This window comes from Medicago sativa, chromosome 3 (assembly GCF_051527215.1).
Source record: "Medicago sativa cultivar Bolivia chromosome 3, Bolivia_mono, whole genome shotgun sequence".
Classification (NCBI taxonomy): domain Eukaryota; kingdom Viridiplantae; phylum Streptophyta; class Magnoliopsida; order Fabales; family Fabaceae; genus Medicago; species Medicago sativa.
Window position 1 is genome coordinate 55,782,048 of NC_140751.1, and position 26,619 is coordinate 55,808,666.

Sequence of the window (26,619 nt, forward strand, 5' to 3'; positions counted from 1 at the left end):
TGAAAACCAGATGGCTGATGCTCTTGCTACTTTGTCTTCCATGTTTCGTGTGAACCATTGGAATGACGTGCCCGTAATCAAGGTACAACGTCTTGATAGACCCGCTCATGTGTTTGTTATTGAAAATATGCCAGATCAGGCTGATGAAGATGTGAATAATGGAAAACCTTGGTATTATAATATCAAACAGTTCTTGCAGAATCATGAATATCCACCTGGCGCTTCCAACAGGGATAAAAAGACTTTGAGAAGATGGGCTAGCAGATTCCTTCTGGACGGAGAAATCCTATACAAAAGGAACTATGATATGGTCTTATTGAGATGTGTTGATGAACAAGAAGCTGAGAAATTGATGCATGATGTACATGACGGCACCTTTGGGACCCATGCTACAGGTCACACCATGTCAAGAAAACTGTTAAGAGCCGGCTATTATTGGATAACTATGGAGCGTGACTGCCACAGACATGCCAAGAGATGCCACAAGTGTCAAATTTATGCTGACAAGATTCATGTGCCTCCACATGCCCTCAATGTTATCTCTTCCCCATGGCCTTTCTCTATGTGGGGCATTGACATGATCGGAAGAACTGAACCAAAGGCTTCCAATGGACATCGTTTCATTCTAGTGGCAATTGATTACTTCACCAAGTGGGTTGAAGCTGCTTCCTATGCAAATATGACCAAGCAAGTGGTAGTAAAGTTTATCAAGAATAACATCATCTGTCGATATGGTGTTCCCAACAAGATCATCACTGACAATGGTTCCAATCTGAACAATAGCATGATGCAAGCTTTATGTGAAGAATTCAAGATTGAGCATCACAACTCTTCTCCTTATAGACCTCAGATGAATGGTGCAGTTGAGGCCGCTAACAAGAATATCAAGAAGATTGTTCAGAAGATGGTCACTACTTACAAAGACTGGCATGAGATGCTACCGTTTGCCTTGCATGGTTACCGTACTACAGTGCGCAGTTCAACCGGGGCAACTCCTTTCTCTTTGGTATATGGCATGGAAGCAGTTCTCCCTCTGGAAGTGGAGATTCCGTCTCTTCGAGTGATCATGGAAGCAAAATTAACTGAGGCTGAATGGTGTCAAAGTCGGTATGATCAGTTGAACTTGATTGAAGAGAAACGTACGGATGCTATGGCTCATGGACAGTTGTATCAAGTACGAATGAAGAATGCCTTCGACAAGAAAGTCCAACCTCGAGAATTCAAAGAAGGCGAACTTGTACTGAAAAGGAAGATAAGCCAACAACCCGACCCAAGGGGCAAATGGACACCTAACTACGAAGGTCCTTATGTTGTCAAGAAGGCCTTCTCTGGTGGTGCTTTGATCCTTACACACATGGATGGTGTTGAACTTCCGAATCCTGTAAATGCCGATATAGTCAAGAAATACTTTGTCTAAAAAGAAAAGAACAGCGTGGTAGGTCGAAAACCCGAAAGGGCGGCCTAGGCAAAAATGCGCTTCCCGGTGGATCGAAAACCCGAAAGGACGGTCCAGGTAAAAGTTAGGGACAAAAAAATAATACGAAAAAGCTCGCTGAGATTGTACGCTACTCAGGCAAGAATGAGCGCCTCGATGAGCCGAAAACCCGAAAGGGCGGTTCATGCAAAAATGAGATTGACAATAAAAGACAAGTAACTATATCTGGCAAATTACCATCACCCCTTGGGGCATCTGCAACTGTCAATGATCATCTTCATCAGAAGCTTATGTACTTGTGAATTCAAAATTTCTATGAAATGTAGCGGTCATCGTGTTCAATGTACCACCAACCAATAAAATTACCATTTTCCAAGCTTTGTAAATCTGTGGAGCTATGCCTTTGGCTGACTTCCACTCTTCTACATCAATTCAAGCCTGTGCTTTTGTTTGAAACTCTACTTCTTCTTTCTACTTTCAATGCTATATACAAAATATTTTCTTTCTATTTGATAATGTCAATGTATGAAACAAACATTTTTGAAAATTGAAAAATCTTTCCCTGTCTATTTTGAAAGCAAACCTGAGCAATAGGGTACATTTTAATGAAACATGCATGAATAAATGAGTGTCAATGTCTATTTCAATACATGTTACGAGCAGGTTACTCCCCAGGATGATCTGTGGTCAATGGCAAGAATGAAAAAACAGAATGAAAGTAGAAAAAAAATGAAATGAAAATGAAAATAAAAGCTCGCTAAGTTGAAAACCCGAAAGGGCGGCTTAGGCAAAAATGAGCACCCCGCTGATTGACAACCTATGAAGGCAATTCAGGCAAAAATGGGTCAGTGAAAAGAATTTAGTTCCCGGTGAATCGAAAACCCGAAAGGGCGATTCAGGCAAAAATGGGAATGAAAAAAGAAAGAATGAAATATTGAAAGGCATTGACCACAGATGCGAATATCCAACATTTACCCAGCACTGACACGCCTAACAACGGCGACCTGAATCCAAGAATCTTCCAAAGGTCCCTCCTCTACAAGTTTCTATTGCCCTCAGCCATGGTTTTGATACGTCTTTCAACGACGGTCTCTACAAAGAGGATTTCCATATGAATATGTTATAGCACGAGCCACTACGTGCCCAATCTTCCAATGTTTCGTCTGTCTCTGTGAAATTTCTCTGTCAAACTACAAACCAATCATGCATTTCAAGCATTCTTACATGCATAATCATGCATTTTACGTGCTCATACATTTACTGATCTTGTTATACCATACATACATGTTGCATCTCCAATCTCAATTTTCAATTCAACTCAGTTTCCACTTTCAATTCAACTCAATCTTCACTTTCAATTCAACTCAATCTTCACTTTCAATCCAGTTCAATCTCAACTTTCAATTCAACTCAATTTCAATTTCCAATTCAATCTCAATTTCAATTCAACCCAATTGCAATTTCCAATTCAATTCAATCTCAAATTCCAATTCAATTCAATTTCAACTCTCAATTCAGTGTCTATGTCTATGCCCCTAATTATTTTCAATTTTTAATGTCTCCTTCAATGTCAACTTTCAATTCAATGTCTCAATCAATGCTAATTCACTCTCAATTTACTCTTGGGCCAACAATAATGGTCATGTCTATTTTTCAAATCAAATCAAAGTCAACTTACTCTCAATTTGTATCTTTTCAAGTCAAACTTCCAATTTGCATCTTGCTATAAGTCTTGTTATGGATCAAGTGGCTAGTTCGATCCAAAGAACAGCTTGTACCTGCTTATATGCCTATGTTTCCGGTCAAACGGCAAGTTCGATCCGAAGAACAGTTTGTACCCTACTTATGTTTTGTTATCGGTCAAACGACAAGTTCGATCCAAAGAACAGTTTGCACCAATCTACATGTTGTGATGTTGATCAAGCCGCAAGTTCGATCCAAAGAACAGCTTGTATCAACTTTTTGTCTATGCTTCCAGGTCAAATAGCAAGTTCGATCCAAAGAACAATTTGTACCTGTCTATCTGTTTGAATTTTCGATCAAGCGACAAGTTCGATCCAAAGAACAACTTGTATCTTCCTATATGTCTATATTTCCATTAAAGTAGCAAGTTCGATCCAAAGAACAGCTTGTACCTGTCTTGTATTTCTATTCCCAGTCAAGCGGCAAGTTCGATCCAAAGAACAGCTTGTACCCATCTTCTGTTTGTATTGCATGGTCAAGTGGCGAGTTCGATCCAAAGAACAGCTTGTACCTATCATTTGTCCCCTGGTTTGTCTACCCTGTCAATGTCTACCTAAATCCCCAGTGATATGACATGCTCTGTAGACTCCAGTTCGTTTGTCTTGCATTCATAATCAAAACGTTGCATGGCATTCATATTTTGAAAATCTGAGAGCGTATTTTTAAGTCCAAAAATAGTGCAAATGTTGATATTTAAGTATCTTTGTCCCGTCAAATCAAAGACTTCGTCTCTTGACTCTCCGGACAAAGAAAGTTAAATAGGGGCAGCTGTTATACCCTAATTTTGGACCTAAAAATACTAGCTCAATTCTTCTTTTCTTGCATTTCAAGTCATTTGAATTTGTCCTTAATCAATTGCACCTTCCTCTGCATCTTATTTCAATGTTATTTGCAAAATTCATGAAAAAGGGTATTTTAGTCATTTCCTGCATTCAAACTCATTTTAGTCCTTGAAAATTGTTTGTGTCTTTTCATGTGATTTGTATAAGTCCTTGTTTCAATTCCATGTTAAAATCCATTTCAAAAGTTGCATTTAAGTCATTTTGAGTCAGTTTAGCCCCTAGGGGCATTTTAGTCATTTTCTATGTTAAAATTTCTTTCAATCTTTGAAAAGTTGTCCCTGAGTCCTTTCAATTGGTTTGAATGAGTTTTTGTTTAACTCTATGTCAAAATCCATTTCAAAAAATCGCATTTGAGTCATTTCGAGTCATTTTAGCCCCTAGGGGCATTTTAGTCATTTCCCGTGTTGAAACTCCTTTCAAACCCTAAAAAATTGTCTCTGAGTCTTTTAATTTGCTTGTATAAACTCTTGCTTTAATCCCCTGTTAAAAAACCATTTTAAAATTGCATTTGAGTCATTTTAGTCCCTAGGGGCATTTTGGTCATTTCACATAAAATTTTGACAGAGAGAGGTTACGTTAAAGTACCTCATTTAGTAGTTGGTTCATTTTAGTCCGTTTTGTTATTTTTAATCGTTTCACTTTACGTTAATTTTCAAATTACTTTTTTAATGCAACTTTAGTTAATTTTGCATTTTAGTCCTCAAGTTGTTAAAATTGCATTTTAATTCATTTTTTGTCCAAGAAGTTAGTTACGCCACATGTCCTACTCCTATTGGTCCAAAAATTCACACATCACCTATATAATGGGTCCCATGGTCAAAGAGTCAACACACTAATCATTTTTTCACAAATACACAAAAATCAATTTTCTTTCCCTCTTTCTTCTCCAAAACCGACCCCACCTTCATCACCACCATAACCAACTTTTTCCACCACCTCTAACCTCCATAACAAACTCTTTCCACCACCTCTAACCACCCTAACTAACTTCTACCACCACAACTTCATCTTCAACCTCTCTCTAACCACCACAATCTTCTTCCTCCACCATCATCATCAACAACATCCACCATTAAAATTCACCACAAAACCTCCATAACCACCACAATCTTCATCTCTAACAAACTTCAACCACCACAATTAACCTCAAACCTGCACAAATCCATTACCAAATTCAAGGATGCATTGAAAACACTCATCAACACAAACCTTCAACTCCACAAAAATCACATCCATAAACAACAACCTTCAATCAATTCCATTAACGACGAACCGGAATCGGACGAAGGAAAGGAATCCAATCGAAGCAAAGGGAGAAGAGAAACAGCACCAAATTCGAATACATAAGAAGAATCCGGAGCCATTCAAAGCTTCGTCAAGCATCACGGTATTGTTCTTGATCCAAGCTTTTTATTCCACTCTTTTTCCTCAAATTTGCGCGGTTGTATGTGTTAGATTTAGGTGGATTGATTGTGTTTTGAATTTTTCCGAGTTCATATTCGAAAAGAGGATAACGATCCGGTTTTAAAAGTGTAAAAAAAAATCTAATCGGAGCTCGCCGGAATCCGGAAGTGTCGCCGGAGTTATGAATTTTCCAGCGAACCTTTGAAGATTCCGGCGAGTTTGTTGAATTTTCCGGTGACATTCATGAGGTTGAAGATGAACATTTAAGAGAGAGAAGAGAGAGTTTATGTAGGCTTTGGCTTTAGAGAGAGAAAATTTTGGTGTTGTGGTTGTTGTTTCACGTGAAAAGCTTCAAGTAGTTTACTACTTGTTGTGTTGTTTTATCCTATGCGCGCATGACCACATTCATTCCATGTTCTTTTGCCTTCTTGATCGTTGGATCAAGGATTGATCCAACTGGATCAATCCTACGGTCCCTGATGCTTTCTGTTTGGATGTGGATCTTGTGTGTTTGGGCCTGGACTTTTGTTACTACTTTCTCCTTATTTTCTTGCTATATGCTACACTATTTCTTGCTGAATACACCTTTGCATGCCTAAAATCTCTTTGGAAAATTCTAAGAAAATTCCTATAATTTTTCTAGTATATTTTGATCAATTTTGATATATTGCATGTCAAGATTGATCAAGAAATACTAGAAAATTATTTTGCCTTGGTTTAATGCTTTTTCTTTTACTTTTTGTTGAAAAATCTTGGTGAAAAGCTTGTAAAATTTGGTGAGTTCTTTTTGCATTTGTGTTGATTGATTTAGGATTATTGCATGTGAATTTTTGTATGCTGAAATTTGTTAGGAAAATATACTTGTAGGATTTGTTGTGATTTTGTGTTGTTTTGTCCAAATTTTATGAAGTTTTTTGCACTTTCTATTCCAATCTTTTGGCTCATAATGATTGTGTTTTGTTGAATGATCTTGGAGTGTTGTTTGATGCTTGATAAGTAGTGTTTGGGGCTGTTTTGAATATGTGATAATTGGTTACTTACATAGCAAGTTACTTGATGTTTAAATGTGTGAATTAATGCAAAAATAGGCTTAATATCATACCATAGTTTCTTGACTTGTAATTTTCTCATAACTCTCACATTGGGGCTGAACTAAACCCTTTGAAAAATGCCAAAATGGAGAGTTATGAGTCTCTTGCATTTGCCTTGGAATTTTGGTGTTTTATTAAGTGCATTTTTGCTACTTTTTCTTGCATTTTTACCATGTTTCATGCTTTATTTCCCTGCCAATTTTTCTACTATCCTATGCCTATTATTACTAACCATTTGTTCATTGTTTCATAAGCATCTTCCATCACTTTCATCTTCATCTCAATTCTTCATTTCTTTCCCTTTACACTTTTATGTTGCTTTAAATTTCATTTATGTGGGATTAAGTTCCCACAAGGAAGTAGTGTGTATGTAGGGAAATGATGTAATATGGACAATGGACTCTAATGATGTACACCGACACAAGCACCGACACATGCACACACCTCACTTTAGATGTATGGCTAGGATATGCATGTTTAGATGTATGGTTAGGTAATTGCATGTTTAGATGTATGCTTAGGTTTTACACTTAGAGAAAATTCCAATTTTTTAAACAAAAAACTTGAACCATCTCACTCAAATTTTTTTCAAATAAACTCTTGGAACACATTCCAAGTGAATTTTTCTCTTTATTTTCTTAATAAAAGCATCAATGAAACTAATTCCAACTTTGACTTGTTTTTGCAAATAACTAATTCCAACTTCACTTTTTCCTTAATCTCATGCCCTTGGAGGCCTCCTATCTCTTCTTTCAAATTCCATTTTCAAACTTAAAATCAACCAACAAAAACAAAAACATTTTTGGAAGAGAACTACGGTGGATTTGATCCCTTAAAAGGGTACGTAGGCAAGGAGACAATATTCCTTCAATTCAAATAAAATAAAAATTCAAACGCTTTCTTCTCCCTCCAATTCTTCACTTAGTAAACTCTTAGGTGTAAATATCATTTTCCAAATAGCATTTAAAAATGAAGCGCGCGCGTAGAAAGTAAAGACGGTTCCTATAGGATACTATAGTCGTTATGGGTGCCTAACACCTTCCCGTAGCGAAAACAACTCCCGGACCTCGATTCTCAAGGGTTTTGCTTATTTTTTCCCTTCCCAAGAAAATATGAGATATCAAAGGTTAAAAAGGTTCAAACGTAATCAATGTTTGACACCCGAAAACCAAGATAACACAATATATTACAACAAGGCTATTTTGGACTTTTTCTCATGAAGTTGTTGCTTCTTTCATGTTTTCGTCCATGGATGTGTGGAAAGGTTTTGAGTGTGGGTCCCACCTCAAAACTTTCTTTCCTCTTCTTTTTGAAGTGCTATCAAAGGGTGGAAAATGACTGTATCCACTCACTTTCTTTCCCCATCCTTTCTTTCCTTTATCTATCCATGGAACAAAACATACCCTAATTCACATAAACTTCTTTAACTCCTCTATTGATGATCTCGAGGTTCGCTCCTTTTCAGGATTTACTTTTAAAAAAGATGTCAAATTATTGACCTCATATCCTTCTCATACATCTCCTTTTCGTTGAAGATATAATATGTTTTTATTACGACAACATCATTGAATTTAGGGTAAATTACACCGACCTCCCCTGAGGTTAATGTAAATACAACCAACACCCCCTCTATTTTTTCAAAATTCATTCACCTCCCCTCTATTAGAACCATCCAACTTCTGTTACATTGAAATTAAAACACGTTGTTCTAAAAGCTTTATTTGTTATTCTTCAATTGTAGTATATGGAGGCAGATTTTCAAAATCAATCCCATTTTTTTATTAAGAAAAAATCATCAAAATCTTCTTAAACTTTACTTTTTGAAACAGCAATTCTTAAACCTTTTTTTCCGGTAAATGAAATGAAGTTGCCTCTACAACAATCTTTCGTGTATCTTTATCTTCTCAATTCAATAACATGAAACAATTGAATCACCAGCACCATTCATATTACTTACGAGATTCAAATTGCCAATTGATTTGGAGTATAACATCTTGCGGAGATATTGGTAATTTTGTATAAAAGGATATTCAAATAAAAAACTTTTTAAATGTTTGTAATACCTTTGTTGAATGTTTGATCTACTCATAATTTTGGATTCAACAATAGAAGTTTGTACTCGTTAAATGTTAATGGAAAACTCTCTAAAAAAAGTTAACGGAAAAATTAACGGTGTTAGAAGAGGAGGGAGGTGTTTGTCTATTTGATGACAACTCAAGGGAGGTTAGTGTAAGTTTTAAAACCAGAGGGGATGTCAGTGTCATTTTAATGAACCTTAGGGGAGGTGGATGTAATTTTCCCTTGAATTTATTCATTTAATCTATATCAACTTATTAACAGCTTCACTGTTGATCTCGAAGTTCACTCCTTTCTAGGATTTTCTTTTTAATAAACAGTAAAACTAGTGACCTCGTACCATTCTTATACTTACTCTTTTCACCAACAAACGTAAGATGCTTTTATTACGACAATGTCATTTAGTTCATTCATTTGATCTATATCAATTTCTTAATCTATTCAGTGTCCATCTCGAGGTTTACTCATTTTTCATGATTACTATCTCCGTCCCGGTATAATTGACCAATTTTGGTTTTTCACACAGATTAAGAAAAATGTATAAATAAAGGGGAAAGTGGAATATATTGTATTGGGAATGATAAAAGTAGTATTATTTAGTGTTATATTGTATTGGGAATGATGAAAGTTGTATTAAAAATTGAAATGGGTCAGTTATTTTGGGACATTTTTTTTTAGAAAATGGGTCAGTTATTCCGGGACGGAGGGAGTATATTTTATCTATTACGACAAGTGTTCTGATATAATACATTCTTTTCACCTAGATGTAAGATGCTTTTATTATGGCAGAGTCATTAAATTTATTTATTCAATGTAATTATACCAAGTCTTATTCAAATGTTTAAAAAAATGAAATACAAAATGCTTGTGTTACATAAATGTTTTAAAACCGAATTCACGCAAATGTGAGTTTCATATAATGATATTCACTTCATGTGCAAATCAAAATAAAATTTGGTTCAACTGAGAAAAATTAGGAGTATTAGTTACGGGAGTTCAGAACCGAACTAACCCAATAGAAAAACCGCCAACTGAAACAATTCAAACCGAAACTGCAAAAAATTGCATTTAGTTTGCATGTATTTGGTGAATTGGAACAAAATAATCCAAAGAAAGGGGGTTTGAATTGTGACCCTTTTAAAATTTAGTCCTGCAACTTACAAAACTTTTATACTCAAGAAATTATTGGTAGATGTCAGACAATTAATTTAATAAGGACCAGATTGTTCTGGATAATATAAGGATAAATATTAGGCAATTAAATTAACAAGGACCAAAGCGTTATGGATAATATAATGATAAATATTAGCCAAATAATTTGCTAAGGACCAGATTATACTAGATAAATCTTATAGAATTATATTTTAATAAGGACTAGATCATTCCGGATAGTGTAATGACAATATTATTAATGTGATTGTGTGTGATTCGTGTTTAAGACAAATAATTAAAGATAAGTGTAAGATAATCACACAAAAGAGTTATTATGAGTCACCAAATGTAGGCTAGTTCAGTCCCCACAATTCGTGTGAGATTTTCCACTATAGTTTTTAACTACCATAACGCTCTAGCAACACTATTCTTCTTGATCACGCTAAATCAATTTCTGACATTGTATTATCAACCTCAACAGACTTTACAATTCTCTTGCTTCGTGCTAGAAAGGCTGGTTCTTTTCTTTCTCAAACTACCATTACAAAAAAATTTGTGAGAATGAATTAATGATTATGATAAGGTTGTTTTGGATCAAATTTACACTCAACTCGTGTTTGAGGGTATGATGATTTGAACAGACTCAGAATATGTGATCCACACATATGTTATGAGATGAAGTGTGTTATAAATGAAGAGATTATGATATCTGCACTTAAAAGTGGGTTATGGTTAAAATCAATCTTTTAGCCTCAAAGGCTTCTCATCTCTTGTTTGAGATTATGATGAACAAACTCATAATTGATATTGATCAGAGATATAGTGAGATAGTTTTGTTGTTTGTGAAGAATTTATGTTGTAGTGAAGTGATGTAGTATCGAAAGTAAGTATTTATGTTATCATCTCCACAGGGACATGTGCAATATTCTAGGCCGTTCAACAATCTATATCGTTCTGAGTAATGAAGTGGTAATAAGTTTGGTTTCGTAAGCTATATAACTACGAAATTATAAAAGGTTTGAGAGTTAACAGGGAAATGGTTATGTTGGGATTAAACTTCATCAACATACTCATATTCTCGGATTAGTGTTGCGGATTCTAATTATCAATCGATATTATCACATATTGCTCAACAATATCATTCGTGTCCAAATGATGTCGTGATTTCTATTGAGTCGTTTAATCGTTGATTTCCCAAACTATTAAACGATCCAATAGTCGATTATATTATTGCATAGTTGATTTCCCAAACTATTAAATGATACAAAAGCTTTAAGTTCCAATATTCAAAGTGATTATCAAAACCTAAATTCCATGTCTAGAACAAAAGTTTTGATAGAAGATTATTCTAACCTAGATTCAAAAAGTATTTTTCAATAACAATTCAAACCCATAAGATTGTAATGGAAAACAAGAATAACTTCAACATCATAAGATAATTAAAATCAAACAACATCATAATCAAAGGGAATACATACTAATAGAGTTGATTACATTTAATCCCAACAAAAAGAGTCTAGCTACACATTGTCATGGTAACCTTACAAGGGGAAGAAGAGAAAAGGAATAACCAAGCCGTGATGTCTCAATGATCTTGCAAGTCCTCTCCAATCCTTGTAGCTCCTTGTTCCTTGATGTTCTCTCTATTTTCCCCCCGTTTTTCTATCCCTAAAATGGCCTAAAATGATAATCTGATATGATATGATAATATCCTCCTTGAAGTGAACAAATTGGCCTTTTATACTTGCATAATTTTATGAACTCGCCATGGCAAGTAATTTGCTCGCCATGGCGAGTTGAGCTTTCTTCCCCAGTGGGTTTCTACCACATCAGCTTTGAGGGATTAGGCCACCTTAACTCGCCTCGCGAGTAATTTTGCTCGCCATGGCATGTTGGTCGCCAGTTGTTTCTGGTACTCTCTACCTCTTACTTGCCTTGAACTCGTCTTCATGCTCGCCTCGTGAGTAATTCATTCGCCATGGCAAGTAGATCACTTGCCATGGCAAGTTGACTTTTTTCACAAATTCTTGTTTTTCTTTCTTTCTTAGTGTCTTGACATTCAATTCCTGCACAAATGGATAGAGTAAGATATAAAAAGCATAATAGGGCAATTGTTCATCTTTTTCTTGGCTTTTCCTTAAATAACTTGTAAGACATGTAACAAAAGTGCCTTAAATGTAACATGGAATTAACTACTTTCTGGCACTTATCATGAAGATTTCTCTTATGTACTGATGTGCTTTGTGTTCAAACTCTTACTTTGATCCTTTATTTCCTCTTGTATTTATAGATGTAGAAAAGCCTGCTGATCAAGTGTAAGGAAAGAGCTGTTGGACAACATTTTTCGGTTGTCATAGGCTCCCCTTGACTTCTCTTTTCTTCTTTAAATAAAATTCATAATGTCAAGATCATTCTTTTACTCATCCAGAACGTTTTGGATGTTTAGCCATTTGTGCAAACACGATAAAGTATGCAAGTTGTAAAATGTGACCTTTTATATTGAGAAATGATATTTGTACATTCATTTTGTGACAACTTTTAGACAACTTTCTCTCTCATACTCACATAATATTCTTACTCTCTCTCTTCCTTTTTCTCTCTCCATTGTTTTTGATCAATGAAAAGAGAGAAAAGGAAGGTTGTCAAATAGATTGTGCCAAATGGTTGTTCAAATTTCATTGCTCCTTTATTGGTGTTTAGATGTGACATGCTTATGTCATCTTAGACCATTTGCAATGGTCTGTTGAAAGTGAGATTCAACAGCAAAAAATGCTCCAATGGTTTGTTGAGAGACTGTTGAATGGTGAGTTGGATGAGAGAGGAGATGAAAGCATTAAACATTGTTGAAACCTGACGAAAGTGCCAAGTGTCGCGGTTTTGTTCGCTGAAACATGGCGCGTGTAACACACGCGCAGACAACACGCGTGAGGTGCAGTTGACGGAGAGAGAAAACGAATTTTTGAAAGTAAAGGAACACGTGCTGCTTTGTTATTGGTTGTCCGGATTTTAATTTTTATAATAATTGGACCTCAATAATTTTGGTTGTAAATTAATTTTAAAAAAAATAAAAAATATCAAAATTCATGATTTTTTTTTCTCTATAAATAGAGACTTGGTTCATTTGATTTGGACACAGAAAAAAAAACCAAGTTTTTCACTATATTAGTCTTATTATTATCTTTCAATTAGCAAAATTAGCAAAATTAGCAAAATTAGTTTCTTGTATTGCATTTCAAATTAAGAAAATAAAAAAATATTTAAATAAATTTTGTTTAATTATAATCGTTAAGTGTATATTATTTTAATTTAATTATAATTGATATTTTTATTTTTATGTAATTAAAAATATAAAATTAAATAATAAAATTAAATAAGAATATGAATTAAAAAAGTGGTGGGGTAGAGTGTTGGTGGGGTAGATTGTTTAATGTTGTTTAACCATTGGAGAGGGTTATTTGTGAATGTTTGTTTAATGTTTAGGTGGAAGAGAGAGAAAATGATGTGGAGTGTTGGGAAGTGAAAAAGTTGATGTTTAAACAAAAAATGTTGTTTAACCATTGTAGATGGTCTTAGATGTCGTTGATCATGTCATGTATTTTTACATGTGGTTTTATGTTAATGAAATAATTAATGAGAATAATTTGATAAAATAATATTTTACTTTCTTTTAATCATTACATTTCCTAACACGTGTGTATCTTAAACAACATTCGTTTTAAAACGGAGAAATACCAACTCTTTTAACTTTTCACTATTTTATCAAAGAAAATGTTAATTAGTGTTCTGAGACGCTAGTTAATAACCTTAAATATTATTATTATTTTATGAAAATTTGTTTAACCAATGCAGTGGAAATTGAAAATTTTAACATTTTATAAAATAATTACTTTTTTTTTTGTAGTGAAAATAATTACTTAATTTAAAGTGGTTAAAGACTATCCAAACACTCCTTACAAACCTTTTACAAAAATAAGTTAATCGAAACCTATGAAACACATATACGGACACCGAACACGACACGGACATTGGCACACCGACGCAGTTAATAATTTGAAAAAAATCACATAATTCAGTGTAATTACAAATGTAAGTGTCGTGTTGGTATCGGATACAACACGTGCCCAACACCGAGACACGCGTAATTCTAGGAGTGACCGTGCTTCATACGAATATGCAATTACATTACGATTTCCAATACTGAATCGACGGATTTTCGTAAAAACATACTCCCTTTTTGACAGAACATTTTTACACTTCTGCTGCCATTGTCCAAGCCAGACGCCACCAGATCTCCGCCGTGGACTCCGACGAACCACCTCTGTCTCGAATTGAACCACATAAACACATCCGATACCTACTCATGTGAGTCCAGTTTGTTCTTACTGCAACCTCTCCTCTACCTCCCTATCATTTTATTTTCTTTTTCTGCCAAATTTTTAATTTTTTTTTTAATTTTACAGTTACTCTTACTATTTTCTATATATATTATATTCATGATAATCTTTTATCGCTTTCATTTTTTTTTTCCAGTGGTTTCTCATTGAATTAAACAAAGCTTGAGGGATTAAGAAAAACAATGGAAGGGGGTGAAAATAGTAAAACTGAGAACTTTAATTGGGAAGTTATACTAAGAAATTATGAGAATGTTATAACTTCAGGAACCAAATCTATGAAAATTAAAGCAATGTTCATGCTGGCCAAATACTCGAAAAAAGCCCCGGAACATGTATTATCTACCACCATTCCAATTCTCATTGAGATTCTTTCTCATAATAACATTGCAAATGATTCTGCTCCTAGTTTACTTCAAGAAGCTTCTGCTTATTGCATGAAGTGTATTGCTTGCAGAGGTGATGGTAGTTTGGCGATTGAAATGGGTGAACATGGAGTTGCACGTTGGTTGATAACGTTATTGCCTCGTGCTGAGGGAAAGATGCTAAAAGTGTTGATAGAATGTTTGTTGGTTGTTGTAAGTTTTTGTGATAATAGTAGGACATTTGTTGCAGCTAATGGTGGTTTAGAGATGATTATTAGTTTGTTGCGTACTTGTAGCAATGATGTTAGATTGTATTTGTTAGAGATTTTGAGCGCGTTGGCGCTTCGGATGGAAGTTAGGAGGGAACTCATTAGATTAGGAGCGCTTCGTTTTATTGTTGAGGCTGCTGGTGTTGGTAACATGGTTTCGAGGGAAAGGGCATGTCAATCGATTGGATTGGTTGGTCTTTCAAGACAAGGTAAGCTTATGCTTTTTGAATTGGGAGTGATATCTGTGCTTGTGGAGTTGTTTCGTGATGGAGATAACACTACAAAACTTGTCGCCGGTAATACTCTTGGTGTGCTATTGAACCATGTTGATTACATTAGACCAATTGCTCAAGCTGGGGCTATACCTCTTTATGCGGAGCTTCTTCAAGGAGATGATGTTTCTGGTAAGGAGATAGCCGAGGATGTGTTTTGTATATTGGCTGTTGCAGAGGCGAATGCTGTTGAAATTGTGGGTCACTTGGTGAGACTTCTTAGAGAAGGTGATGATGAAACTAAAGCAACAGCTGTCGATGTGATATGGGATCTGTTGCGATACAAGCACACACCTTCTGTGATCCGGAATTCAGGTGCGGTTTTTATCCTTGTTGAGTTGTTGAGCCATGGGACTGAAGAAATAAAGAAAAAGATTTCTGGGGCTTTTTCTCAGATGAGCTACCAGGAAAGTGGTAGAATGGTCCTTGGTGATGCAAGAGCAATTCCGGTTCTTATTGATTTACTACATGACGAGACTGGGGAACTAAGGGATAATGTGGTTGAGGCTCTTTCTAATTTTCATGAGGATCCATTGTATCATGATACATTATCTGATGTAGTTAATGCTCCTTCATTCAGAATTTTGCAGAATAGACTAACTCCTCTTCGTTCAACGAGCGAGCATATAACTAGATCGTTACGTAGAACGATTATCGAGTAGCTCATTTGGAACCCAGATCATGTTTAATCAATCTTACAGGTATGTTTTGATCTTTACATAGATTTCGGGTTAACAAACGAGTATATATCCATTTACTTGTAAGAAAATGCTTAAATTTGTATAACTTAGCTACTAAATGCCACCATTACTGATGAGGAAAGTAATAGCCTTGTATTATTCCCGATGAGTCAGAATTGGCCAATTCTATTATTTGTCACCTCATTTGAGTGAGGTCCAAGGAGAATTGCATTTCGGCTCCTGCCCAAATCATTTTGTATTATTTAAGTTATTAATTTTAAATTGTCAGTAGCTTCTCTAGTTATTAAGTCTACATCCTTAAAGTTCTACAATCCCATTGGGCCTTTAGTTCAACCGTTGTCATACTCTGTTTAACAGAGAGCTTATGGCCTTAAGAAAGTAACAATATTTTGATTTTTAAGATGATAAATAATTTAAAATAAATTAACTATTAAAAACAATAGTTTTATATTTATCAATTAATTCAACAGTTAATTTTATCAAAGCTATCAATTTAATAAACTATTTATCATTTATCAGATCTTCGTTAATGCTTATCCTTTCACACTAAGCACCGTCTAATTCTAAACCATAGTCACTACTCCATTTTCTTCTTATAAGTGTAGGGCCTGCGAGTCACTTCTTTGGTCTCCAACATTTTGCGACACACATTTTGACGGAAACAACCCCCTTTATCAAAATCAATAAAAAGAAACACCGTATAAAGAATATGAAGAGATTCGTTCATTATCCTCTCCCTCCCAACCGCCTGTTGTTGTTGTCCAAGCCAGTCGCCACCACACCTCCGCCATGGACTCTAACAACAGCCTCTGTCTCCAGTCCCCACTCTAACCACGCCAACACTGAGTGAGCTCAATTTGTTCTTACACTGCAACCTCTCCACTGAGTGAACTAAGAAATATTGTTGTTGAGGCTCTTTCCAATTTTCATGAAGATCCTTTACACTGATTGATTATCTGATGTAGTTAATGCTCCTTCATTCTGATATATGCAGAATAGACTAATTCGTATTCATGCATCGAACGGGCATATGCCTAGATCTTTATGTAGAACGAGTGTTGAGAAACTCATTTGGATCCTGGATCATGTTTAATTGTCTTACAGGTATGTTTTGATCTTGATGCTTTTACAAAGCAGGTTGTTGGGACTCTTACCTTGTATCAGTTTCACTCCCTATCATAGATTTATGTTGTAATGAAAATTGGTAGAAACGGTCTTGGTATTATTGTTGTATAATTTATAAAAGAGGGAGTATATAGTCATTTGCTTGTAGGAAAATGCTTGAATTTCTTCAACTTATCTAGCAATGTCACCTATTGTTGTAACTTATAATTATTACTGATGAGGATAGTAATAGCCTTTGTGTTATTCTCGATGAATCAGAAACAACCACGTTTAATCGAGGTTCAAAGAGACTTATCTTTTGGCCCTTGCCTAAACCACGTTTAGTATCTTCTTTAGCGAGTCTACTTCCTTGAGAAAACTAGTAAGTGCAGAGAAACTTAGGATAGCTCTATAGAGACTTAAAAATTAGTAAGTGCAGATAAACTTAGAATAGCTGTATAGAGCTGTAACAAGAGGAAGTTAAAGAGCTAGGACCACAAATTAAGGAGAAAATGAGAGGGAAAATGTAGAAGGAAAGTGGAGAGGATCCTAAATGTCCCTGCACAAATTAGAAATATCTAAAACAAATTCCAGTTATGTATAATTAAACTTGTAGTATAATTGTAATATAGTACAAAGCATACTAAACACCAGAACAACAACAAATCATATATTAAATAAAACTTCGCTTTTCTTATTCTAAAAGAAAAGGTAAATCAACAAAGAAATAATGTATTGCAATCCTTGAAAGAAAAAAAGCTCTCACAACATATTTCATACATGATACATTACAAGGAACTCAAATCTCAAATAAAATAACCAAGAATCTTGAATCAATAACTTTGAGGTTTAAAAAAAAAAAAAAAAAAACTGAGATTTCATATACCATTATTAGAGAAAGACAGTACATTATTATTTTTCATTTGGAACAGACATGCCGCAACGGTTGTACAAGTACACTTGGAGCAATCACCGGAAGCCAACCAGGCACCACCTGCCAATTAACAACAAATTATTACTAAATATGATTGAAGATTTCTCTGCTCAGTGTGAAAGGACTACAACAAAAAAGCTTTTGAGGAAACTGAACGCTATAAACTTATAATTATTGATGTAGTTTTTCAGAAAGAAAAAAAATTCCAAAAGAAAAGTAAAGTGAGGCGAATAGAGAAATTAATTTAGGAGATAAATGAGTTTGTACTTTGATGACTAATCCGAATCCTCTACAGTCGACTGAACTATAAAGCTGACTGCAGAGAATCCAGTTTGTTTGATGATAGAACCAAAACATATTACCAAGAATATGTATTGATAATCATTTGGAAGAAAAGTACCATACCTTAGTTCTTTGTCCTTAAGTATCGAACAGATTTGCCGCCAGCAGGATAAAACTCTACAAAGGGCACATGCTGAATGGTCCAGTGCTCTTTTCCTTCATTTGGAGCAATGCTTTGCACAAATTCATTTGGCATATCCCAAATACTGAGAACTTGAAGCTTCTCTAAGTGTTGGATGCCGGTAGGTACAGTCTTGAGTTTGGTGTTACGCCATAACTCGAGCTTTCTAAGAGAACACAATGATCCTTTGTCAATGATGATGGAACACAAGGAAGATGAATTTCCAATGGTTAGTTCCTTTAGTTTGTGAAACCCTCCATTTTGAAAATACAAACTTTCACCTTCATAACCATGGTGGCCGATATAGAGTGACAGCAAGTGTTGCATATATTTTAGTGATTCCATTGGATCATCTGTTATTTGGGTGAATTCCAACTTTAACTCAACAAGATTTTGTAGCTTTGGAATCCACTCTGGCAGCTTCTCTAACTTCCCATACAGTCTAAGATCTCGAAGCATTGGTGGACATGAAATCAAATGTAAATCAATATTGACTTCATTTGTGTTTGTTGATTGTGATCGAATATGTAGTTTCTCCAAGTGTTGCATCTCATTGAGTAAAGAAGATAGAACACTTCCATGCTCTCTTCTAAGACGAACCAAGCCTAATTCTCTTAACTGCTTCAACTTTTTTAGCTCCTGGAATAGCTCTACTACTTCTTCTGCATCTAATAAAACATATCGCAATGATTGTAGAGATGTCATGTCTCCAATACCATCCTTCAATTTAATGAAAGACATTGTATAACCTCGAAGATGTAGTAGCTTTCTAAGCTTGCTAATCTCTTTTGGCATCTCATGGATATCTGTACCTCTTACATCCAAAGTCTCTAGGTTTTGGAGCATGCCAATGGATTTTGGAAGGCTTTTTATATCTGTGTTTCTAAAGCTTAAGTACTTCAAGTGAATCAAATTGCCTATATTTCTAGGAACAGAATCAAGGGATGTATCTTTAAAATCAAGCACTTTCAACAACTTGAATTTTGTAGTGATTTTATTTGCAAAGTCTTCAGTTATCTCTTTATCCGTGAAAACAAGCAGCGCTCGAACATGTGAGCTTTCAATACTTGCCATTAAATCATTAGAATTTGTTTCTATTGATAGACGGCGGTATTGTTTACTTAAGGATGACTGACTGTCTTCACTAATATGGCAGCAAAAACTTAAATCCTCAAATTTTTCAAAGATCATCACACGTAAAAGATCATGAACATGACAACTTTTAACTTTTCCATCAATGTTAATCGTAGAGATTTGCACCAAACTTCTATTAATCAACTCTGATAAATAAGTTTCCGCAACTTCTTCTAATGTCTTTCCCCTTTCCTCTTTCACAAACCCTTCAGCTACCCACTGACGAAGTAGTATCTTAGACTCAATTTCATAGTCTTCTGGGTATAATCCAAAATACAACAAACATGATCTAAGATAGTAAGGCAAATCATCATAACTCAATCTTAAAATCTCTTTAATCCCAATTAAATTGGAATCCTTGTTTAGCTCTAAGAGTAGATTTTCACAAAACCTCTTCCACTCGATTGCATTTTTATCTCTTAAAGATAAAAGACCTCCGATGGCAACAATTGCTAGTGGTAAACCTTTGCATTTTTTAACAATATCACAAGATATATCAATGAGCTCTTTTGGACAACATTCGTCAGATCGAAATGCCTTCTTATTAAACAACTCCACAGATTGTTCTTCAGTTAAAGGTTGCAACTCATGCACTTTGACAAACGAAGATCTCTTACAAGAAAGTGCAACATCTATATTCCTTGTTGTTATAAATATCTTACTTCCATTTTTATTATCAATTACAGCAGATTCAATCTCATTCCAAAAATGCATGTTCCATACATCATCAAAAACAACAACGTACCTCTTTTGCTGCAAGTAGTTTCTTACCTCATCGATTAATGACCCTCTATCCATTTCCATAGTAATATCATGAGACAAAGACTTGTGAAACTTGCGCAACATGTCCCTCAACAACCCTTCTATACTGTATGATTGAGACACTGTGATCCATACACGACAATCAAAGTGTCCACTAACCTCCTTGCTTTCAAAAACATTCTTGGCAAGAGTGGTTTTACCCTGCCCTCCCATTCCCACCACAGAGACGACAGTGCGCTCAACTCTTCCTTTTACCAACCAGCCGATCAATCTTTCTCTAGACTCTTGAAATCCCACAACATCAATTTCCTCCATGTGAACCAATCGAGGGTCATACCATTTAGCATTTTGTATTCCACTTGATTCTTGATGTTGGATTTGGAAGCCATATCTTTCACTTCTTTCCTTGATCATACAAACAGATGACTTAATTTCTCGAATCTCTGACCCAATTCGATGGCGAGGGATCAAAGTTTTGATCAATTGAACAATCTTATGGAGTGAATCTGGATATTTGGGATGATGAGGTTTTCGTGGTTCATAGATCATATATTCATCTATGATATCTTCTATACGAAAAGCTACTCCTATCACCTGCTTCACCCATATTTTGACCCCTTCACGGACGTTGTCTCCTTCAACTGCAGCTCTTTTTTCAGCGTCCTTAAGGAATGCTTGGATGCTTTCAAGTTCATCTTTGATGTATGCAAATTCCTTGTGGATACCTCTAAGCAAATTGGCTTCTTTCCTTAACAGTGGAAGCAGTTGCTGAATAGCCAAACTCACAGCCATTTCAGCCATTGCAGTCAACCTCTCACTTTTGCAGCTTTGGATTTTTGGTTAGATGAAGATTGTGTTTCATCCCTATTTTGATTTGCTTGATGAATTGGTTATCCAGTGGGAGTAAATAAATTTGATTTGAATGTTTCAATTTTATTTTCAGGCTTATAATATATTCTACGAGTAGTGATGAGTGGTTATAATATTGACAAGGATTATATAGGTGGATAATGTTTATGGATAGCACTTGCGTGATGGAAAACACTTGGTGACATTGGGGTGTAACTACAATGTCACACGTGTACAAAAAGATAAAAGAATCCCTGTAAGTGAGAGAGAAGAAAACCATATTTTTTTGTCTTTGTACATTTGTGATATTGTGGTTGGCCAATGTCACATGACATTGACATCCCAATGTCACCCAAGTGCTACCCCTTGAATGACACTGTGGTTGATGATATTGATGACATTGGTCAACCACAACGTAAGTGTTAAAAAAAAAAAAAACACCTTGTAAAAGAGAGAGAATAAAGTTATTTGTTAGATGAAGATTTTGTTTCATCCCTATTTCGATTTGCTTGCTGAATTGGTTATCTTTTTTTTTTTTTTTTTTGGTACAGAATTGGTTATCTAGTGGGAGTAAATAAATATGATTTGAATTTGAATGTTTTAATTATATTTTCAGGCTTATAGTATATTCCACGAGAGTGTCCAAAGACGAGTCATTAGGCTCACGGATGCGATGGATGCTTATAATATACTATTTTTTTTTTTTTTTTTTTAGGGATACAATATAAAGTTATAATATTGATAGGGATATATAGGTGGATGTTTATAATAAATGACAGGAATCATGTACTTGGATGCTCATAATAATATTGTTATTTTTTTATTTATTTTCACTTTCCATGTGATACATCAGACCAAGAACAAAGCGAGACTATCAAGTTTGCGTAGGTCAAATTAAAAATCTAATCCAGATATTTGTCTCTTAACTTTATTTTAAGAAGTTAAAATAGAAATTATATTATCAACTAACATTTTTGTGAACACCTTTGAGTAGTTTGATTTCTTTGGTTAACAATGGAAGCAGTTGTTCAATAGCAAAAGACACTGCTATTTCTGCCATTTTGAGATTTTTTGTTACTCCTTCCTGAGACTTGTTTAGTGCTATCTATGTTGATAGTCGAAGACTGAGTTTCCCTTGGTCTTTGTTTAGTAATTTTTTGAGCAAGTCGGTATTCAATTATTGTACTAAATTATTAGGAAACAAGAAAAGCTAACCAAGTTGTTATTCACGTGAAATTTGGCTTTATAAAAGTAACTTTTTTTTTAGGAATCTATAAAAGTGACTATTGTAAACAATATTAATTATCTCTAGATCTGTGTTAAATGTAGTATACCAAAACAAATTACGCAAATGTTAACCTGTGCCCTTTAGGGCACATGTTAAGGAGCTCTTTATAGAAATATACGCCTCAAAAGTCGTATAGTCAACTTCTAAAAAGTTAAAATATCATGTTTTTCAATACAAAGTTGCTTTTTTTTGGGTTCCTTAACATGTGTCCTTAGGCACAAGTTAACATGACCCAACAAATTATAAATAAATAACACGTGCTTAGGGTGTAATAAGTCATCATCTTTAAATTTGGAGAAAAATGGTGTGAAAGGATGGAAAAGAAGATTTTATACATGTAGGATTGCTAAATGAGCAACATTTTGTGGGTTTATTTGCCATGTTATCAACTTAACGACCAACTCAATGTTTTTCACTGCATTACTTTTCTTTTATTTTCCGGGATATTTGTTAACAATATAATATTTTTGAAATAAGTGTTGAATTGAATATTTAGATTTTTTAAATAAATCACCTCTGTGACAAGTTTTAATTTTTTTGACAAAAATAAAACAACATTCATTCAAATTGATAAAATACATCAATCACAAACATCGCTAAAAACGTAAAGGGTGAATCTGCGAACAAACTCACAGCACTCAAGTTAATAGTATACAACGGCAAAATAACCTACAAATAATATGATAAAATCTGAGTCATCAAAATCCCTATGCTTCCGGATCTGCAACGTTGACGTCCAAATTGTTGATTGAATTTTAAGTCAAAAAATGACCTAAAACCACCCCTCTTCGATGAATGAAGGAGAAAAAAACTTAGAGAGAAGTTAAAGTTTCTTTCACTTAAAAATAGGGCCGACTTTTTCAGACCATGTGACAAGTTTTTATTTTCTTTACATAATACGTAAACATCATCTGCACATACATTTGATAATCAATAAAGTGAAAAGTAGACATGACATATCAATATCAAAATCTAATACAAAGGAAAGGTTACAAATGGAAACGCAAAGTTAAATCATAAATATATGACGCAGTACGGAAGCAAGTAGAAAGCGTTAAACCTAAAAGAAAACAGACAGGTTGCAAGCGACAAACCTATCAAAATAAGGGTTTCTGGAATCCACCAGAATTGAGAGAAAAATCTCGAATATTATTAATGAATAAAAGTATGCCTCTTAGGTTGCATAAGTTCTGCTTATATAGTGAAAGAAATAACAAACTCGTAGGCCGAAATAAAATAAAACGAAATAATAATAGTGAAAGAAATAACAAACTCGTAGGCCGAAATAAAATAAAACTAAATAATAATAGAAAGTTATAGAAAATTACTAAGATTTGGCTAAGATTAAATACTAATAAAATTACTAATAAAACCCTCCTGCATTAGTCTCCTCCACCTCTGAAGAACTCGACCCCGGGTTCCTATTTTCATAAAAGACCTTCCATGCATGTTGACTCTTCCAATGAACAAGATATCACCCTCATGGATCCCATTGAGTAAAATGTAATTGCTTGACAGGTGGAGAGTCGTGCCTTTGTGCTGAAGATAGACTCCTAACAATTTTGAAAACCCAAGCGATATACCAATCAACAAAACAGGGCTTCCGTGCCTTTGTGCCGAAGGTTTACATGTTATGATGAATTCAGTAGTGGAGCAGAGCTTGTTTGAACCTTTCAAGGTAGGGGCATAGGGTGTTGTTGCCATTTCTCATTTACAATTCGCAGATGACACCCTGCTGATGGAGGCAAAAAGTTGGGGGAATATTAAAATTTTAAAATCTATGTTGATGCTGTTTGAATCTACTTCTGGCTTAAAAGTTAACTTTCAAAAGACTATGCTTTATGGGGTCAATGTCTCTGATTATTGGTTGCATAAGGCGGCTTCGGTTATGCATTGTAAACATGGCAAGCTTCCTTTTTTATATTTGGGGCTGCCTATTGGTGGTGATCCGAGGAAGATTGTTTTTTGGTACGCTCTGGTTGAGCGTATTAAAAAAAGATTATCTAGTTGGAAGAGCCATAACCTATCTATGGGCGGTAGGTTGATTTTACTTAAGTCTGTCATGTCATCCATTCCGGTCTATTTTCTTTCCTTTTTCAAAGCCCCCTCAGGTATAATCTCTACCCTTGAATCTATTTTTAATGCATATTTTTGGGGGGCATGTGAGGATATTAGGAAAATTACTTGGATAAAATGGGAGACTGTTTGCCTGCAAAAGGAGAAGGGAGGTTTGGGGGTGCGGAGGTTGAGGGAATTTAATCTTGCTCTTTTGGGTAAGTGGTGGTGGAGGATTTCACAGGGGCGGGAGAGTCTTTGGTATCGGGTGTTATGTGCCCGCTATGGAGAGGAAGGGGGCGACTTTGCTGCTCTAGGAGTGGGGGTGGGTCGGTGTAGTGGCAGAATATTTTGACTATTAGGGATGGTGTAGGGGAGGTTGATACATGGTGGTTGACTGATAATATTTTGTGTCAGGTGGGGGATGGCGAGTCCACTTTGTTTTGGTTTGACCCTTGGATTGAGGGGAAACCGTTGTGCGAGATGTATGTGAGATTGTTTGAGTTAGTGGAGAATAATTAGATACGGTGGCTGATATGTTTGTGAGAGGGTGGGGTGTTAATGGTGAGGCTTGGAACTGGCGTCGAAGGTTATTCGCGTGGGAGGAGGAGTTGTTGGGGGAGTGTATTTTTCGTCTAACTAACTTCTCTTTTCAGGTTGACCGTGTCGATAATTGGATATGGAAGTTACATGCTACTAACTGTTACACTGTCAACTTTGCTTATTATTTTTGAATAGAATTGGATCACAATGGATATCAGCAGCATAATAATAACAATTTCATGTGGCTGAAAGCGGTGCCTCTAGAAGTGTTGATTTTTGCTTGGCGTCTTTTTCTTAATCGAATTCCTACTAGAGATAAAATTTTCGAAAGGAGGGTCTTACCAATATCGGAACAAGGTTGTGTTGCTAATTGCAGTTCGAATGAGGATAAGGAGCATTTATTTATTAAGTGCAGTTTCTTTGGTGATTTGTGGAAGCTTGTCGCCGGATGGCTTGGTCTCTCAACAGTTTTTCATTGTCAGTTTATCGAGCACTTGCATCAGTTTGGTGGCATGCGGGGTTCTTCCAAGAAGACGACGAAATCCATGCCTGTCAGTTGTTTGGACAATTTGGAAAGAACAAAATAATAGGATTTTTCAAAGAAAGGAGGATAAATTGCTTACGCTAGGTGAAAGGGTAAAGCTTCAGTCATTTTGGTGGTTGAAATCGAAATATGCTAATTTTGATTTTGATTGTCAAATGTGGCGGCAAAGTCTTTTAACCTGATTGAACTCAGTCTTTTAGCTTGTTGTTTTTTTTTTCCTGTTTCTTTCCTCTTGTTTGGTTTTGCGCCTTAATGGCGTTGTATAGGATTGTTTGAACTTTGCTGTTGCCTAGGTGCTTTGGCACTCCTTGTGCTATAGCGTTTAGCGGTGAATGTCATCAAATGATTATACAAATATCATTACTGTAAATTAATTTGTTTTCGTGGTGATGTATGATAAGAGGAAACTTTGAGTTTCTCAAAGTCATTCCTTAATACTTTTTAGGCAAGCTAAAAAACTTATTTTATTTTTGATAGATAAACAAAAGGCTAAATTATATTTTTGGTCCCTTAACTATTTAGATAGTATCACTTTCGTCCCTTAATTAAAATTCGATTTATTTTGGTCCCTTCACTTTCTCTCTGTTACACCTTTTGGTCCTTTTCGTTAGTTTTAATTCAAAAATGTTAGGGTTTCTTCATTTTCTTCTGAAATTTTTCTGGGATTTTTGTTGTTGAAGGTTGATGGAGATGATATGAAGATGAAAAAGAGGAGAAGAAGATGAAAAAACCCTAACGTTTTTGAATTAAAACTAACGTAAATGACCAAAATGTGTATCAAAGAGAAAGTTAAGGGATCAAAATAAATCGAATTTTAGTTAAGGGACCAAAGCGATACTACCTAAATAGTTAAGGGACCAAAAATACAATTTAGCCTAAACAAAATGACAATAATCACTAAAATTTCACACATAAATAGATTAGTTGAGTTCTAACTGCAATCATAACTTCTAACCTAACAATTACCGCATATTTTGCTGCTTAAGGTAGGACTTGTGGATAGGTAAACAAGTTCCATTCACGTGATTTAAGTATTTAGCTTTTCTATAAAAAGAATCTAAATATTAATTATCTTGTGTTATAAGAATTGATGGGTACCAAATTCTACCAAAAAAAAAAAAGATGATGTGTACCAGAAAAATGACCCGCGTGCTTGATGCTTGTCGGTGTTAACATTATTGGGACTGAATTTAAAACTCTTC

General features: G+C 35.1%; 2 protein-coding genes across 4 annotated transcripts; one reads left to right on the forward strand and one right to left on the reverse strand.

Moving 5' to 3' along the window:
- The first annotated feature begins 13,927 nt into the window (after positions 1-13,927).
- Positions 13,928-17,152, forward strand: LOC146938502 (ARM repeat superfamily protein). Of its 3 annotated transcripts, none has more exons than XM_085752426.1 (3): positions 13,928-14,105; positions 14,274-15,741; positions 16,347-17,152. In XM_085752426.1, exon 2 carries the CDS (start codon positions 14,320-14,322, stop codon positions 15,700-15,702), a length of 1,383 nt encoding a protein of 460 aa, XP_085608552.1. In that variant the 5' UTR covers positions 13,928-14,105; positions 14,274-14,319; the 3' UTR covers positions 15,703-15,741; positions 16,347-17,152. The 3 variants fall into 3 exon arrangements, with proteins under 3 accessions (XP_085608552.1, XP_085608554.1, XP_085608553.1); XM_085752428.1 differs by having other exon boundaries at positions 13,949-14,105; positions 16,736-17,152; XM_085752427.1 differs by having other exon boundaries at positions 13,959-14,105; positions 16,342-17,152.
- A 439-nt stretch (positions 17,153-17,591) lies between these two features.
- On the reverse strand, positions 17,592-21,058 carry LOC146938503 (disease resistance protein RPM1-like). The gene is made up of 2 exons (XM_085752424.1): positions 18,185-21,058; positions 17,592-17,839 (listed from the first exon to the last, which is right to left on the reverse strand). Exon 1 carries the CDS (start codon positions 20,937-20,939, stop codon positions 18,186-18,188), a length of 2,754 nt encoding a protein of 917 aa, XP_085608550.1. The 5' UTR covers positions 20,940-21,058; the 3' UTR covers positions 17,592-17,839; position 18,185.
- Between the last annotated feature and the right edge of the window lie 5,561 nt (positions 21,059-26,619).

Excerpts from the sequence above, each read along its gene's own strand:
- LOC146938502 (XM_085752426.1), top strand. The coding sequence starts at position 14,320 with ATGGAAGGGGGTGAAAATAGTAAAACTGAGAACTTTAATTGGGAAGTT.
- LOC146938503 (XM_085752424.1), bottom strand. The coding sequence starts at position 20,939 with ATGGCTGAAATGGCTGTGAGTTTGGCTATTCAGCAACTGCTTCCACTG.